The sequence below is a fragment of the Engraulis encrasicolus genome, chromosome 16, assembly GCF_034702125.1.
Source record: "Engraulis encrasicolus isolate BLACKSEA-1 chromosome 16, IST_EnEncr_1.0, whole genome shotgun sequence".
Lineage (NCBI taxonomy): Eukaryota > Metazoa > Chordata > Actinopteri > Clupeiformes > Engraulidae > Engraulis > Engraulis encrasicolus.
The window spans coordinates 23,041,692-23,058,605 of NC_085872.1; the positions used below are offsets into that span (position 1 = coordinate 23,041,692).

The window sequence follows — 16,914 nt, forward strand, 5'->3', positions numbered from 1 at the left end:
ACTAAAATCCATATATGTGCGTTTTCATTCATAAACATGTTCTTCAGAAAATAGCATGTTGGATGGTTCAAGGAAAACAGATGGCAAAACAAGATCAACAAGCAAATGGACACAATGAAAGGGGTATGCCACTATTTTGGGGCTTAATACGGTTAAAATCGTTGGCTGGGGTTTATAAAGGTGGTAAAGTGTCTTATTTTTCATGTTAAGCGTTGTCTTGCATTAAGACAAGTTAAAAGAGGGAGTATGTAGCTAAGCTAGTGAAAGTCAATGGATCACTGTAGCATGTAGCATGCTACACGGATGCGTTGACTTTTACTAGCTTAGCGACATGCTCCCTCTTTTAACTTGTCTTAAAGCAAGACAACGGCTTACATGAAAAATAAGACACTTTACCACTTTTATAAACCCTGGCCAACGATTTTAACTGTATTAAGCCCCAAAATAGTGGCATACCCCTTTAACACAAAGAGAAGAGACAGAAAAGCACCACATTCATGACCGGGGCTTCCATGCAAAGTCCGCCTGCAACACCTCTCACAACCACGACAAAGTGCAGCCACAGCCACAGCCACAGCCACAGGCCTTAGAAATCATTGGATACTGACCGGTGCACGCCTCTCTCCAGTCTCCCCCGGCCGTGGCTGGGTCCTTCGTCCAGCTCGTCGTGGTCTGGGTCACAGTCCTCTGCTCGGTCGTGCGAGTAACTGTGCTTCATGACCAGGATGCTCCTTCGGCCACTGGGAGTGGTGACGGTGGTGGGGTGGTGCATGGGGTGGTGGAGGGGCATGTGGGGGAGCGTCGATTGGGGGTCAGCCAGAGCGGCCGCGGCGTCGCGGAGACTCAGGTCAGTGCGGCTGCCACGGACACTGGAGGCCTGCGAGCCACAGTGGTGGTCACGGATGCACTTTGAGGACGACCGACGCAGCTTGTTGAAGTCCGGAGCCATTTCGTCGATGTCTCCCGCAGTGTCACGTCGCAGAGTGCACAGTTCATAGTGCGGTGGCTCGAAGGCCTCGTGGAACAGGTTGGGGTCGAAATCATCCCGTCGCGCCGCAATGTATTTCTTGCGTGGCTGCTTACACTGGATGATACCAGACACAATGAGAAGGATCATCACCACGCCACAGGTCACTAAAATGATGGTGATGTTGACATGGTCCAACTGGTCCAAGACACTTGGCTTCTTCTTCTCTGGAACAGACAAAGGTGAAGCACTTGCTAGTAATGCATACACATCAATAATACATAACCTACAAATTAAGAATACTTTGCAAATATATTTAGCCATATGCTTAGCTGAGAGTATGAGGTTATGGTCATAAACACAATAGGTATACTTATCATGTACCAGTTGCTTGGCCCAACAGTCATACTTCAGAATGGGTTATGCAAATGAAGAATACCTTTGCAACCATTTTCATCCCAGGGGTAGACACAGTTCTGTATTCCATTGCAGACCAGGGTGTTGTTGATACACATGTTGCTATGGCAGAAAAACAGGTCTCCTTCACACGGAGCTGGAAAGAAATCAAATCATCTGATGGTTTATAAACTATACTTTTAATAACTTGCACACATAAAATAAGTCACTTTACAATCGTTGTTGTGTAAATGGTGTTGTCTATTACAACTGCAACACTAGTGTGTATGAAACTCCAATGACTTTGAAAGGTAAAGATAACAAACCTTGCACAAATATCTAGGTCAATTTCACTTCATATGATATACTGGTAATGATTCACACGGAATATGATTTGTAATGTTACGTGTCTTGTCAAATAGTGGGGTCATTGTATCAAATCTTAGTCAGATGTATAAAAAGTGTCTAAAATTGTACAGCATCTGGTATAACCTAGCACTCGTAATGAGTCTTGTAGCTTGAGTAACTCACAAAACTGAGCGGAAACACACAGATCTGTTGAGAGCCATTTTACATCTGATCTATAATAGCATATCGGCAAAGAGTAGGCGAGGACCTTATTTCATGCAACTTTATTTACCTTATTTCATGCAATTGGGTTTTCTGACACAATAAGCAAGTCATGGGTTTTGGAGATCTATACTGCTGGTGCTACTCAAGGCATCCATTATAAAATGGACTCTGTAATAGCATAGCAGCCAGGTAAAATCAAATGTCTAAATCAATTCATTTTAAAAATGTAACAGCATACGGCTAGAGTGAGACAGCTGTTACATAACAACAGATTTTACTTTCACCTCATTCACCACACTTACAGCCTTAATGGTCTCCTTGAAAACGTACAAGCATACAAAATAATGTTGTTTGTGTTGGGTGTATTGGTCTATAACAAATGATGTGGTGTGGTGTGATTCATTGATAAAATAAGGAGAATCCTTAAATGTGAGGAATCTCCCGAAATGATACATTCAGTATGAAAGAGCTATTTTCTGTGGCGCAATGCGCTATTGCACCCAAACCACATTTAGGCAGCTGCTCATAGGGATTCAGGTTTGAATTAAAAATCATAAATTGCTAATACCAAAGTGTACACTCTATCCTAACAAATCAGGCATCACTCCACTTCAAGCATATAATCACATCATACTAATGTAACACCTTCTTCATGCTTTGTTTTTTAAATGGGTATAGGTGAATTAGCTCTACTCCCTTTGCAACTCACAAATCCTTTTGATGATTCTCACCAGCCTGCTGTGTGATTTTTACCTACCAGCTGACTTCCAGCTCACTGTTCCAATTTCATCTTGCACTTGTAATGAAAGGGAGTAGAGTTGCACTGCCCGGAATCAAAGCCTGGCCTCTGGGTGACCAAATGAGACTTCTTGAAGTGACATTCAGTGCACACCCACAACCCTAGTAATGGTACTACACCAAAGACACAAGCTCCTTTGTGTGTCACTCAGAGCAGATCTGCATCCCCTGAAAACTGTATATCCTAAATGTCCGAAATGCGCAATGGAGAATTTGTTGTGTTTTACAAATGTACCTCAGTTGTTTGAGGTCATTGAAAGTTCACATTTGCAAAACGAATGCAATTCTCCTTTAATATTTGAAACATCTGTAAAACCACCAGCTGGATGAGACCGTTTGCCAACTACGTAGGTTACATGTGCTACTTTATACTGTGCAAAGGAAAATGTGAGGCACTCTACGGTGTCACCAACGTTGTGCCCGCGTGGCACCAAGTAGCCCTCCAGGAGCTTCTGAGGTGCCCACCAAGGATGTTAATAAACAGTGACGACCACCAGATGTTAGTCACAGTTAATGCTTTTCTTGATTTAAATACGAGATTATTTATTCTTTACAACCTATAAACAAATTATCATTCAATAATAGTGTGATTTGAGAATGATGCCAAGACATCAGTAGAGGATTTCGAACAGAAGTAGCCCTCGGGAAGCCCTCAGTAGCCCTTGGGTAGCCCTTGGTTGCCCTCAGACCTAGAAAGGGTGGGGACCCCCATATGAAATGAGAAGTGAGAGTGTAAACTCACGTGATTGAAACGTGGTGAACAGGATGCGAAAGCGGCTCTTCCGACTCTTCTCGTCGGCCCACAAGCGAACAACGGCCAGGTCAGTGTTCAGCATCACATCCACAGCCACGGTGCTACAGAACTTGTTCTTCAGGTTCTCCACAGAGCTGCCCCCATCATACACTGCCACAAAGTTGCGTTTGCACTCGTTCGAGTTCTGCATCTCATACTCCAGAAAGCGCAAGTATATCTGTGGGTATAGAAAACAATGGTGCTGCTTGATTCATACTGTAAACTAGAAATGCACTCAGAGAGTGCAGACCTCCGCCAAGGACGTTGTTTGATAGAACATTTGACGATGTGACACCCTCATTTTTGTCAAGGCTTCCTGCCTTGTTTTTATGGAGTCAGAAACGCAATCCGCAATGGTGAAGAATCTTTTTAAAAAATTCCTGCATCTGGATCATGAGCCGGATCACCACGAAAATGTTATCACTTCTTCCTTTTGTCATCTCTAACAACTAGGGATGGTACAAACCGCACCGAAAACCGAAACCGTGCAATTCACACACATACCGAACCGAACCGTGCAATCCGTGGCAAACCGCAATTCATGTACTGCCCAGAAAAATATGTAAAACAGAGATTCTAGGAGTATCTTATCCAGTCTCTCTGATTAAAACATTAGCGTATGAGACCAATCAGAGGATGACACAATTAAAATCACACCATTTTCACAGTATAAGCCTATACAAACCATATGTAGGATATTTAGTGATAAGTCCAATTCTATTAGCCAATTGAAAGAGGGCATTCGGAATGCTCAGACAGCGCACATCAGCTGATGACAGTTTAAATTCAAGCACAATAGGCAGTTCTCAGACACATGCAAAACGTCAAATTCAACTTGTGCATCATCACTTTATAACTGCTGTTATATAAATATTTTATAATATTCCCAGTGCACCATTTATCATGAACTAAAAAAAAAAGAACCGTAGAGAACCGAAAACCGTGACCTTGACACCGTGATATGAACCGAACCGTGAATTTTGTGAACCGTACCACCCCTACTAACAACTCCACAAAATTTCAGCCAAATCCCTTCATAACTTTTTGAGTTATCCTGCTGACAGACGAACATACAGACAGACAGACAGACAAGCAAACAGACAGACAGACAGGCAGACAGACAGACAGACAGACAGACAGACAGACAGACAGACAGACAGACAGACAAACTAACACTACCGACAACATAACCTCCTTGGCGGAGGTAAATATTACTTTGCAGTGTTTTTTCATATTCTTTGATGATTGTTATACCTGTACAAGAAAATAACATGCAGGCACACAAAAGATGTGTGTGACCATGTGTGACACAAATATTGTGATATATAAAGGGGCATACACAATTATCCATATGGACACATGCACAAGAAATGTGTACAATGAAATGTTCACACAATTGAAAATAAAATCTTCCCACACAAAGTATCAACATGAAAGTAACTAGACAGCAAATCAATTATGAGGGATCTGAAAGTCTGGTCAATTCGTTGTTTCAAGGAGTGGTAATACACAAAATGAGGTGCTAGGTCAAGGTGTCTGTGACATTAGCTTGTCACAACAACAAGTAGACTTTTTTTATTCAATCACAAAATTTAACACTGCAACATTTTGAATGCAAGGTGACAGCACGTACCTTTGGCGTCTACGTTAGTTCTAATACCAAAAAAGATCCACCCTTGCACCCCTGTCTCCAAAATGGGAGACAATTTCTCTTGTTCTACCATGCAGCATTTAGACCTTAACTAATTTGCTTAATGCATTGTAGAGGTTGTAAAGACCAACAAAGCATTTAAAATCTGCTAGAGTCATGCCACAACTCGTACCCTAATGCATTTTCCCTGTTTTGCGGCATGTCAGATAGGAGCAAAACATCATACAATTGTCCAAGCTACTACATAATGCACTGTGCTTAAAGGTATTCATTACCTCCACCAAGGAGGTTATGTTTTGGGTCGCGTTGCTTTGTCTGTCCGTTTGACTGTTTGTCAGTCTGTCTATTGGTTTGTCTGTCAGCAGGATAACTCAAAAGATAATGAACGGATTTTGATGAAGCTTTGTGGAGTTATTGGAAATGACGAAGGGAACAAGTAATTACACTTTGATGCTGATCTGGACTCGGATCATTCTTCACCATTGCGGGATAGGCCGAATTTTCACATTCCAGTTTCTAACTCCACAAAAGGCAGAAAGACTTGTGAAAAAAATGTGGGTGTGACATAGGCAAATGTTCTATCAAACAGCTTCCTTGGCGGAGGTCTGCACTGTATGAGTCCATTTACAGTTTCACTATGAAATGATATTAATGATATCAATGAGAAAGTGGTATTGAATCACATTTTTCTCAATATACTTGGGTTTTTTTTCAGAGGTTTTGTAGCAATAGTTCACCAATGAACCAATGGGTAGAGTTGCCAGATGAGGCTGATGATTTCCAGCCCAAAAAAAGCTCAAAACCCGCCTAGAAGCACAAAATCCCACCCAATTCTATTGATTTCTATGGCAAAAACTGGGTGTTTTTTTCTGCTATATGCCATTTTTACCTGCACACAGCCATCCTAAGCAGCCCAATTGGGCGGGAAACAGCCCAATCTGGCAACACTGCCAATGGGTAGAGTAAACACACCTAGTTCTGTATTGAGAGTAACTGACCTTGGAGTTAGTAGGGGCTCGAATGAACCATCTGCAGTCCACAGCTTGTGTGTCTAAGACTTTCGACTCCTTCGATATCATAATAGAATTCACTATGCCTTCTGGCCCGCCCATCTCAAAATCACAATCTGAAAAGACATCTGCTGTTAGTGCTGAATGCATACACGTGACTATTATGGTGATACACACACTAAAACAGGTTCAAGCCTGCACCAAAATGGTGCGAAACAAAGACAAAAAAGTCCCCTACAACCAGGATTTTAGTGCTCCCACTTTTTACTTTATGTTTCAGGTCAATGGACCCTTCCTCAGATGATATTATTGTGACACAGACATTTAAAATGTCAAACCTACTAGGAAGTGGTGGCAAAGTCCCCAAGTCCTTGAAGTCAGGATCTGGAAAAAACAAAACAGAACATAAGTTTGTGAAAAAAGGCTAAGTTCACCATACTGGAGGTGTTCAGATGTATTAGTCCTATGCTATGACATAGAAATTGAGGTGGTACATTTGTATAAATACCTGGGTATTTTGCTTGATGATACTTTGACGTTCAAAGCCCACATTGAAAATCTTGTGAGGAAACTTAAACTAAAGTTAGGTTTTTTATTTAGAAATAAAATTTGTTTTTCCTTTCATGTTAAGAAGCGCCTTGTCTCTGCAACGTTTGTATCCATTTTAGACTATGCAGACCTGCTGTACATGAATGCTTCATCCCAATGTCTGAGTAAGATTGACTCTGTGTATCATGGTGCCCTGAGGTTCATTACTAACTGTAGGGCCCAAACTCATCACTGTGAACTCTATGCCAGAGTTAAATGGTCTTCACTGACTACCAGGAGACTTACTCACTGGTATACATTTATTTACAAGGCAATACTCGGACTACTGCCACCTTACATCTGCAGCCTAATCACAGTGAGGAATGTTGAGTCTATGGTCTGCGCTCTAAAGGCCATTTGTTACTCTCTGTCCCTTGCTTCCGCACAGAACTGGGGAAGAGGGCATTTGTGTTTTCAGCCCCTACCTCATGGAACAATCTACAAAAGGACTTGAAACTAACAGATCTGATTCCATTGAACGATTTTAATTCCAAGATGAGATCACTTGAGACAGAGTCTATTGTCTGTAACTGTTTCAATTGACATGTTATTTTACTTGATTTGTTATTTTAATGCAACTGTGTAATTTTAATTTTGTAACTTGAGCCGCCACTTGGCCAGGACACCCTTGTAAAAGAGGTTCTTAATCTCAACGGGTTTATTTTTCCTGGTTAAATAAAGGTTAAATAATAATAAAAAAAAGAACAGCGATTCTCAAAGTGTGGTCTGGGGACCACTAGTGGTCCACAACAGAGCTCAGGTGGTCCGCGAGGGGATTGCTACTTGTCCAAAGACAAGGTAGAGGTAGGCTATATTCATGATATTATTGCAAAGCTAAATGTAGCCACATTTTCACCACAATAAGACAGGCTTGTAAATGTGAACTAAAAATAAGGGATCGACATTGAAATTAGCACCGGTCAACTGTCAATTCAGTTGTCAGGTGGTCCCTGAACATTTTTGGTGGGACAAAGTGGTCCTCGGTCAGAAAAAGTTTGAGAAACGCTGGCGTAGAATAAATGTTTTTCAAGAGTACAGAAATCCCGCACGCTGTCCATTCAACCAACAAATATTAATACAAAGTTTCGGACCGAAACCTTGTATTAAAGTTTGTTGGTGGAATGGACAGTGTGCAGGATTTCTTTACTCTTGAATGACAACCCAACCCCACTGTGATAATATCCTACGCACCTGTCCAATTACAGAGGTGTGCAAAAACATAATTTTGAACAGCAGAAAAAATGTATTTCAAATGTATAGCGGGTATGAAAACACACATCATCCACCAGTCATATGCTGGTAAAGTATAAACATTTCTATAATTTAATACACAAGATAATTGACTAATAAATGGAAATATTATACCAAATGGGTTTGGTAAGGTTTTTTGTCAAACTTAATTTCTCCCTCTTTACAGTACTTATATCTATAGGGAAAACAGCAGCCGTTGTGCACTGTGCAATGTCAAAAATAATACTGTTTGTGATGTTATTTCACAAAACTAAGGACAGTTTGTGTGTAATTTTGTAACTGCCTTTGACCTTATCACTGTTCTCAACATTGGTGCAATGATCCACTTTCTCATAATAACTGCAACATGTGGGATTAGTGATTCTCCTGAAGTCTCACAATTGAGATTGTATTTGGATTAATAATCCGAGTACCAGCTTCATACGGATTAAACTGCCTCATCCTAGACATGCAAGACTAGACATGGAAGACAGTGGACTTAAACGTATCTTCATAATATAGCAGAATTCTCTCATTAGTGTTTTTAAACACTGATTTTTCAGTCATTACAATGGTTTTGCAAAGAAATGAAATGGAATGAACACAGTTACAAAAGCAAGTGGTTAAATACATTGAGGTTTCAATCTAAAAATCATTTACGAATCCTTTCTAATCCTCTCATGTTTTCTTACCTCTGGTTCAGCTCAAAGTGGATTACTGCAGGGATCATGGCAGGAGTGTGCATGGTTGCAGATTTTTTTCGTTTAGGTAAAATCACAATATGTAGTATTTTGTCTGATGCAACTACCACTGTTTATTGTTATTATTGTTATTATTATTATTATTATTATTATTATTATTATTATTATTATTATTATTAGTGTTGTTATTATAGTGTTGTTCCTCCATTGTTAACAGCCAAGATGTAAATTCACTTTATGTAATACAAGGTGCCGTACAAAGAATTAGTATTACTACACTGCTTGCATCTCAGATTCTCTTCTACAACAGAAGGGGCAGAGTTGAATAGGACACTGAAAGAAGCCAGGGATGGCATCATTGTCAGATCTGAATTCACTTCATGCATCTCTAGTAACTACTGGCATTGAAGGCCTTCACGTTCCCCCAGAGTCCTAAACAGTCAGCGCATCAGTCAAATAGAGTAGCATTAATGTGCACCAATACAAACAACCACAGCAAGTAAATGACATGAGACCGCAGAGGGCGATATAAGAGAAATGTGAGGGCTAAATGCTAGCTCCCTGTGTGGACAGAGCGTTCTTTCCCAAAGACAAGCTTTCATTAAGTGGGATGAAGAGAGATGATGCTGACCTCCCCCCCTTCCCTCAGCTGGTGCATGTGTGCCTGCACTACAAATTTAGACCCAGTAGACCAGAGCACGAAGTAGAAAATGCACCTACACAGTGGGGGGACAGCAGAATACAGCTAAAACGTGCCCAATGGTGACTTTCATTGGTACAATGTGGAGCTATTACATTTTTTGGAATGAGTGGAGCATTGCTTACAGCTGACAGGCGTGAGGTTAACTATCCCCTGTGGTGACTTACCTTGGGTGAAGTTGTATCTGGCAGAGAATCCAATTGCCTCCAATTCGCTGTCAGCAACAAATTTTATCCAAAGATAGCGTCCAGTGGATTTCACATACAGGGGACTCTCTTGTCCACAGTAACGTCCAATTATAGGCGAGAAAGGGAATGGTCCATCCCGTATTTCAATGTGGTCAAATTTACATTCCCAAGACGGCTCTACGGAATACTTCTCGTCAAAGAATAGCTCAATGCATTGCCTTGGAGAAGCTGGGGATAAAAGGCAGAGAGAAAACTTCAGGACATAGAACCCACATTCACTACTTTTACAGAAGTCAACCCCCCTTCAAGTTCACTATCCAAACATCCCAAATAAAGATGAACAGTGGGTACCTTCAATGATGTAGACACATTCCCTGTCTGCTGGGTATTTCTCTGGGTAGTTGGGGGATGTAAACTGTCCTCCATCGGGTTCTTTGACCCAGGTGCCACACAGACCAGCTGGAGTGACTCCAGAATTGTTTTTGACTGAAACATAGTACATCACACAATTCCAGCAGTCATTGTTGTATTTCATAAAATATGCACTTCCCACAGCTCTTACTGTGTTGTTTAGTATTTGGTAATAAACAATGTTAATTTTTTTTATTTTTTATATAGCTTAATGTGGGCGATTGATCCAGAGGAATTGAATTTCGGGATGGTTCCCACATTTAATGGAAGGAATCTTAATTTAAGTCAGTCGACTTTTAACTGCATTTAGTGAATATCAGATGGGGAAAAAATAAACATTACCTGCAGCCCTTTTCGTCTTCTCAGCACAGCTCAGGTTGATCAGACAGAGAGTCATGAACACTGTACAAGGAGATAAATATAAATGTCTCCAAAAAGATAGGTAGCATTGCAGCACAATACTTAAACAATGCATTCTAACATAGAACTGACATTTATTTGATACTCAATACAGAAATAAGTGTTCGGATAAAGTTCCAGATTGCGGCATGTTCGTCCAGATTTAGATCTGAATGCAAATCCAAAAAAATATTATGTTAAACACAGCCTCCATCAAATGCAATCCATCTGTCTTTCCCTCAAAGCGTTATTATTTTTCGGATTACGCACGCAAGTATTTCAATCTTGTCACAAGGGAATTGTAAACCGGATGCTACGTTGGAGGCTATAGCCCACGACCACTGGGAAAGTGAAAAGTGCCTACTGCAAAGTATAGGCTACTGCACAAGTAGTTTTGCATTCTCAATACAGTTCCATAAAAACAATCGCACAGATTCGTTGGTTTTACGCACAGAAGACATTTACCTTATTTTCAATATGGGATGTATTTTAAGTCCCAAGTGGTTATGTCCACTGTTGTTAAGTTTTATGATGTTCCCATCCTCATGAACAGAACCTTTATAGTTGCACGTTGAAAAGGTATACTACTTACCAATGAGTAGTTTGAGCTTGTACATGGTCTCTCCTGGCAAATGTTTCCACGCCAGTTATTTCCATGAAACTTTGACGAAAAAAGATCTCAGCGATAAAACCAGACATTTACTTGTGTGTAACAGTTTTTGCACAAGAAAACGTAATAAATCAACGAAGGGCGAGGTACCACTCAAAGATGTCAACTGACGGAATGTGTCGGTGAGATTGTGTGATCTCCATGCCTTTGGAAAACTGTCGTGGTGCTGAAGAGCGGATTAACAGGTCCGTCATCTGGATCTCCTTCGCGCCACCCTTGTGCCAGGTCGGGACAACCCACGGGTGGCAATTTGGTTTTCAAAGCATGACACCCTTGGTGCAGACAAGTCAATGGCACAACGAGATCACCACTCTCTCTACTGAAAACAGGTGCTAATGATCAGTGGTGTAGTCTACCTTTTAATGGTGGGTATACTGTATATTTGAGCATTTTTTGAAGTGGGTATACTGTATATATTTGTGCTATTCAAAACAATGGATCAATCAATTTTAAGTGGGTATACTGAAATCCCTGAAATTTAGAAGTGGGTATACTCCGTATACCCGCGTTCTACGTAGACTACACCACTGCTAATGATGTAGCATCGAACTGCCCTTGCTATACTTTACCCCTGTTTAATGTAATGTAGCCCAGCCTAAGCCCCTGTTGAAATAATTCTAAATAGAGTTTAGGCCTACAACAAGATCAGCAGTAGCCTATATATTACCTACTGAATATAATTATGTTGCTGTAGCCTATTATTTCATGTGTCAGTGTGGTCACGTGTGTGGGGTATTGTGAGGCAAATCCCCCACTTCATTTTGTCCACATTTTCAGTCAGAGTAGGCCTCGTGTGTGATTCTGAAATGTGTTGGTCATGAAGGGATACCTTGGCCTCACAGTCTCTTCCCCCTCTGGGGATATTTCAGATTAGAGATGGGCAAACAAGCAGGCCATGATGTGTGAACAGCTGAAAGAGGGAGGAGATTTAGAGACAGGGGAGAGAGTGAGAGAGAAAGAAAGGCAGTGAGTGAGAGAGATAGCTAATCTGATCCCAGATGTCCTCTGCGGTAAAGACTTCTGTTGTAATTTGCGAGCCCGAGATTAGACAATGACCACCCCTATGTTATATCATAATTTGGAGAATCTGAGAGGAGATCAGCATGTATGGGAAGTTACATGAACGCTATGCGCTGATGTAAACTTATGTCAAATAGTGAGTTTGAACATCAGACGTCAGGACTTTCACTTGTTACAGATATCAGCAGTTGAACCAGTGGCAATTGAACGCATGACAGTCATTTAAGAACTCTTGTGGACAGAGGAGTATCAGGTCGTAGGCCTAGGAATGGGGCTTGCAGACTGAAATGCATACTGCACAATGCAGGGACTGCATATTCCTTTGAAGAGCATGTAACTAAATGCTGTAACTAAGCATTTGGAAGGTATGGTGAACTGACATTCAGGTTGAAGAATTATTAGAAGGTGGTGAATGGTGATACTTAAAAAGACCTCAAAGGTTTCAATAATCCAGAGGAAGAGTGTGCAACTCCCTCAGGCCCTCAACGTTTAATTTTTAAGGTCACATGTGTAATGGAGGCTAACTAGCAGAGTTGCCGAGGAACGTTGGTAAACCTCCCTCCAATAGCCTCATACAGTCTCGTGCCGTTGGCGCTATCGTACTGTGTCTCCCATTGCCGGACCGTTGTAGTTTACGAGATCGCACGTTCGATCCCCGAGGGGGATGAACAGGTGCAAGATGACCTCCATCACAGTGGTGCCATGACCCGGATTGAGAGTGAGGTTTAAGGGGGAGAGTGTAACGGAGGCTAACTAGCAGAGTTGGCGTGGAACGTTGGTAAACCTCCCTCCGATAGCCTCATACAGTCTCGAGCCGTTGGGCCAAGAGACAAGATTCTTGGCCCAGCGGTATCGTACTGTGTCTCCCATTGCCGGACCGTTATAGTTGACGAGATCGCACGTTCGATCCCCGAGGGGGGTGAACAGGTGCAAGATGACATCCGTCACACATGTTTTTGAATGTTACCTGATGACTGTTCCGATGGGCACTATTGAATTTTGAGGCATGGCATTATTCAATATCACGGTTTGATAGATTTAAATTGGCTTCTTTCCCTGTATGAACCTAGAAATAGGCTACTCAAAATAGCAGGCCGTGTCATTTTCTGAACATAACTGCTGAATTTGATAACTAAGACTGAGGCTAAAGCTAAGACTGACCACCAATTGGCCAATTTCCATTACATAGACTATTGATCAGATTGGATTTTATTGATATTGGCCATACTGACTGTGGTGAATAGTCCCATACCATAGTTTAAAATATATAGCCTATATATATCAAGATACTACCAGGCCACCAGGAATATAGCCTAGGCCTATTGCACATGGTTATTTCAAGGCTATACAGGAGATAAAACACACCTCACTGTCCAGACCCACTTTATTTCTTCCTTCGTTTATTCATGCCAGAGAGCGATTAATACACCGGCGTACTGGTGCTTTTCAGTGGTTTAGTTAGAGTGAGGGCGCTTTGCCAAGAGTCCTCCTATCGCCGGCGCGCAGAGTTTCTGAATACCACTAGATGGAGCAAACGCCGTTGGATTCGACCATTCTATTGAAATGGTTTCAAACAGTAAACTCACTGAGGTAAAATAATTGGATCTACGTAATCAAGAATAAGCAATATATTTTCTCTATGCTTTCCGAGTTCGCTTCCAATCTCTGGTTATATTTAGTATTTCCTTTGCTCACAAACATGTCCAATTATGCCATTACGCATGGCGATGCGTAATTGACTGATCAGTGAATGCATAACTGAAAAATGTCAAAGAACGAGAGAGGGGCAGAATTGACCTGTAATGATATACATTTCATGGAAATGTAGATTTTTTTTTTTTTTTAAGTAAATAATCTTCCATCACCAGTGATTGTGGCAAACGACACTTGCCAGAGGTGTGTGTGTGTGTGTGTGTGTGTGAGAGAGAGAGAGAGAGAGAGAGAGAGAGAGAGAGAGAGAGAGAGAGAGAGCGAGAGAGAGAGAGAGAGAGAGAGAGAGAGAGAGAGAGAGAGACAGAAACAGAAACAGAGTTGTAGTTAGTTGCAGCAGGTGCCTGCGCATTGTCTCCGAAGACAGGTCGTTACACATTCCAGCTGCAAGCTGCTCCTTCATTATGAGAGGCAACAATAATGGACTGTTTCATTTATGGTTCGCATCCTCCCTTCTTTTGGGGTGTGGCGTTGGTCTTTCTGTGGGACAGAACGATACAGAACCAGTGGTTTTGGAGGGAAAATGTTTGGTGGTATGTGACTCGAACCCATCCGCAGAAGGAGGGGTAACATCTTCTTTCGGAATATCTGTGAGAGCTGCCGGAGCTAAAGTGGCGTTTTCTGCAGTTAGAGGTACAAACCACGAGCCCTCTGATATGAGCAACCAGTCAATGACCATCTACTTCGATCAGGTTAGTAGCCCACTTATAGCATAATGAATCATTTTGTGTAGTTTGCAAGTTGGTTGATAACACGCATCTCAGATCTCAACTTCAGATTTGGTGTTCTTTCATTGTGTCTTTGTCTTTGGTCACTTTTTGCGTGATAACATTGCATCAAGTGGCCTAATGAATAATTTATGGGAACTGCTTGTCAAAATTATGACAGAAAACGGCGAAGGAGAGTGCAATAAACGCAATGATTTTCTCTCTCACACCCACCTTCGCAGGTGCTTGTCAACATTGGTAACCATTTCGATCTCAGATCCAGCGTATTCCTGGCACCAAGAAGAGGGATATACAGTTTTAGTTTCCACGTTGTGAAGGTTTACAATCGGCAAACTATACAGGTGGGTAATAGCCTAGATTTGAAGAGGATATGACTATGTAGCCTATAGCCTACATCATGTTAGGCCCATGAAAAGGTTACCTGGAGTATGCAAAAGAAAGTTTATACGTTTTCTTCTGAACACTATCCAGGTAAACCTGATGCACAACGAGTACCCAATTATATCAGCTTTCGCTGGCGACCAGGACGTGACAAGAGAAGCAGCCAGCAACGGGGTTCTCCTTCACTTGGAGCGCGAGGACAAGCTCTACCTTAAACTGGAACGCGGGAATTTGATGGGCGGATGGAAGTACTCCACATTCTCTGGCTTTCTTGTATTCCCACTTTAATTATTTTCCGGACACTTTGTGTCATGCAACCCTCGTTTGCAATTGGGATAACGCCCAAGGATGTATTTACTTACTCAGCACTTCCTGAGAATAACACTTGAGGCACAAAATATCGAAACTGTGAAAGTGTAAGCTATATGCTGAAAATATTAAGATGACCTGGAAGTGAGTCTTTGATGCGTGTGCTGTTTTTGGACTTTCGTTTTACAATGCACGGTTCTTCGTTTTGATTCTGCACTGAAAGTACAGTATTTATTTACACGTAGGCCTATCTTAAATAGACCGCAATTTAATAGTTCTTAAAACTTAGCTACACTATGTTCCACTTGCTGTTTCAGGAGTATTCCTAAATTTGAATGTAGTTTATGAAAAGTAGCATTTGGAATGTAAAGAGTTGTTATATTGCGTGATATATGGTAGGTATGGGTATTTTACATGAACAGTATCGACAAAAGTCCAGCCGTTATTAGCCGGACCCTGTCCATGGTGCTGAAACGCATCATTGCTTCGTCGTATTGGCGTTCGGTGCTGCAAACAATGCTCACTTGAACACCATTCTTCAGGCTGACGTATGCTTCAGCCACTCCATAAACATAAACAAATGTAGGAGTTGAAATCAATTTACTCAGACCTGTTACACTGAGTTTCTAATTGTATTACCTCAATAATGTGTAGAAATTAAACAGAGACTGGGGACAAGTGGCACTTCCATTCATTTGCATTCTTGGACCTTTCAGTCAGTCAGGCAATGCCAAATGAATGGCTAGTAAGCATGGTGTTCACACTTTAGCCATTGACCGAAGATCATATTGCCTGTGTTTCCTGTACCAAAGGTTCTGTTCAGATTATTGAAGAACCTAATAACACCATATAGTGTGATGTTAGTTTTACACTTTTGTGTGCTTTCCAAAGTGGCATTTGATAAAATTCAACTATACGTCTTAAATAAATGCAAGAGTTTTAGGAACCTGCCACTACTACTTAGGAGAAAGCTTCAAGAATCAGTACTCTGCCACTTGTGCAGCCACAGCAATATCATGACTAGCAGCTGTGATAAGCTCAGATGGAGCCTAAAATCAGGTCAGACAGAATCTGCTGTGTCGTTCAACCAGTTGTGTAAACACACACACACACACGCACATGCACACATACACACATGTGTAGCATACAGCAATACTAGCAGCACTACAGTATAAAGTGGGTAAAACCAGAAATAATTCACCAGCTGCAGTGAGCAGAGTCTGGAAAGAGGCGTGCAGTGCACCATGTGAGTGTGGCATCCTCCTCCTCCTCCCCCAGGGACTTGCAGATGCACACAATGAGCCTTGAGTTGTGTTGTGACACAGTAGCATCTGAGCGTCTTCTGACAGGGGGACTATCAATGAGTCTACGCACCTCTGAACACCAAGGATACACAAACACACACACACACACACACACACACACATAGATTTATATTTTGCTGGCACAGTAACAAGAGGCGCACAGAAGGAGGGGTGGCATTACTGCGGGTACAATTAAAAATTGTATAGACAGCACTCCTGAAAATAAAATGCAAATTTGACGAAGTAACGACTAGGCGTTTTGTGTTAAATTGCGTGAGGTGATTTGCAACAGATGCTCTTGAAAAGACTCGGCTGTCCCTTTGTTGTGACAATGTGGACTGTGAATGCAACTATACCCTTTAAAATATAACTTAGTCTCACTGCCAT

General features: G+C 41.5%; 2 protein-coding genes across 2 annotated transcripts; one reads left to right on the plus strand and one right to left on the minus strand.

The window, feature by feature from the left end:
• Positions 1 to 586: 586 nt before the first annotated feature.
• On the minus strand, positions 587 to 11,022 carry LOC134466037 (neuropilin and tolloid-like protein 1). Its single transcript, XM_063219936.1, has 8 exons — positions 10,998 to 11,022; positions 9,947 to 10,081; positions 9,575 to 9,823; positions 6,531 to 6,572; positions 6,177 to 6,304; positions 3,477 to 3,705; positions 1,407 to 1,520; positions 587 to 1,194 (listed from the first exon to the last, which is right to left on the minus strand). Exons 1-8 carry the CDS (start codon positions 11,020 to 11,022, stop codon positions 587 to 589), a joined length of 1,530 nt encoding a protein of 509 aa, XP_063076006.1.
• A 3,187-nt stretch (positions 11,023 to 14,209) lies between these two features.
• Positions 14,210 to 15,375, plus strand: cbln2a (cerebellin 2a precursor). The gene is made up of 3 exons (XM_063219937.1): positions 14,210 to 14,497; positions 14,755 to 14,874; positions 15,005 to 15,375. The coding sequence occupies exons 1-3, from the start codon at positions 14,210 to 14,212 to the stop codon at positions 15,200 to 15,202; spliced, it is 606 nt and encodes a 201-aa protein (XP_063076007.1). The 3' UTR covers positions 15,203 to 15,375.
• Positions 15,376 to 16,914: the final 1,539 nt, after the last annotated feature.

What these genes read in the sequence shown, in the direction of transcription:
- cbln2a (XM_063219937.1), top strand. Translation starts at nt 14,210, where the DNA reads ATGAGAGGCAACAATAATGGACTGTTTCATTTATGGTTCGCATCCTCC. An exon ending in TGACCATCTACTTCGATCAG is followed by an intron (nt 14,498 to 14,754) that starts GTTAGTAGCCCA and finishes CCACCTTCGCAG; the next exon opens with GTGCTTGTCAACATTGGTAA. An exon ending in ACAATCGGCAAACTATACAG is followed by an intron (nt 14,875 to 15,004) that starts GTGGGTAATAGC and finishes AACACTATCCAG; the next exon opens with GTAAACCTGATGCACAACGA.
- LOC134466037 (XM_063219936.1), bottom strand. Translation starts at nt 11,022, where the DNA reads ATGTACAAGCTCAAACTACTCATTG. An exon ending in CAGATACAACTTCACCCAAG is followed by an intron (nt 6,573 to 9,574) that starts GTAAGTCACCAC and finishes TGTTTTTTCCAG; the next exon opens with ATCCTGACTTCAAGGACTTG. An exon ending in GACTTTGCCACCACTTCCTA is followed by an intron (nt 6,305 to 6,530) that starts GTAGGTTTGACA and finishes ATGTCTTTTCAG; the next exon opens with ATTGTGATTTTGAGATGGGC.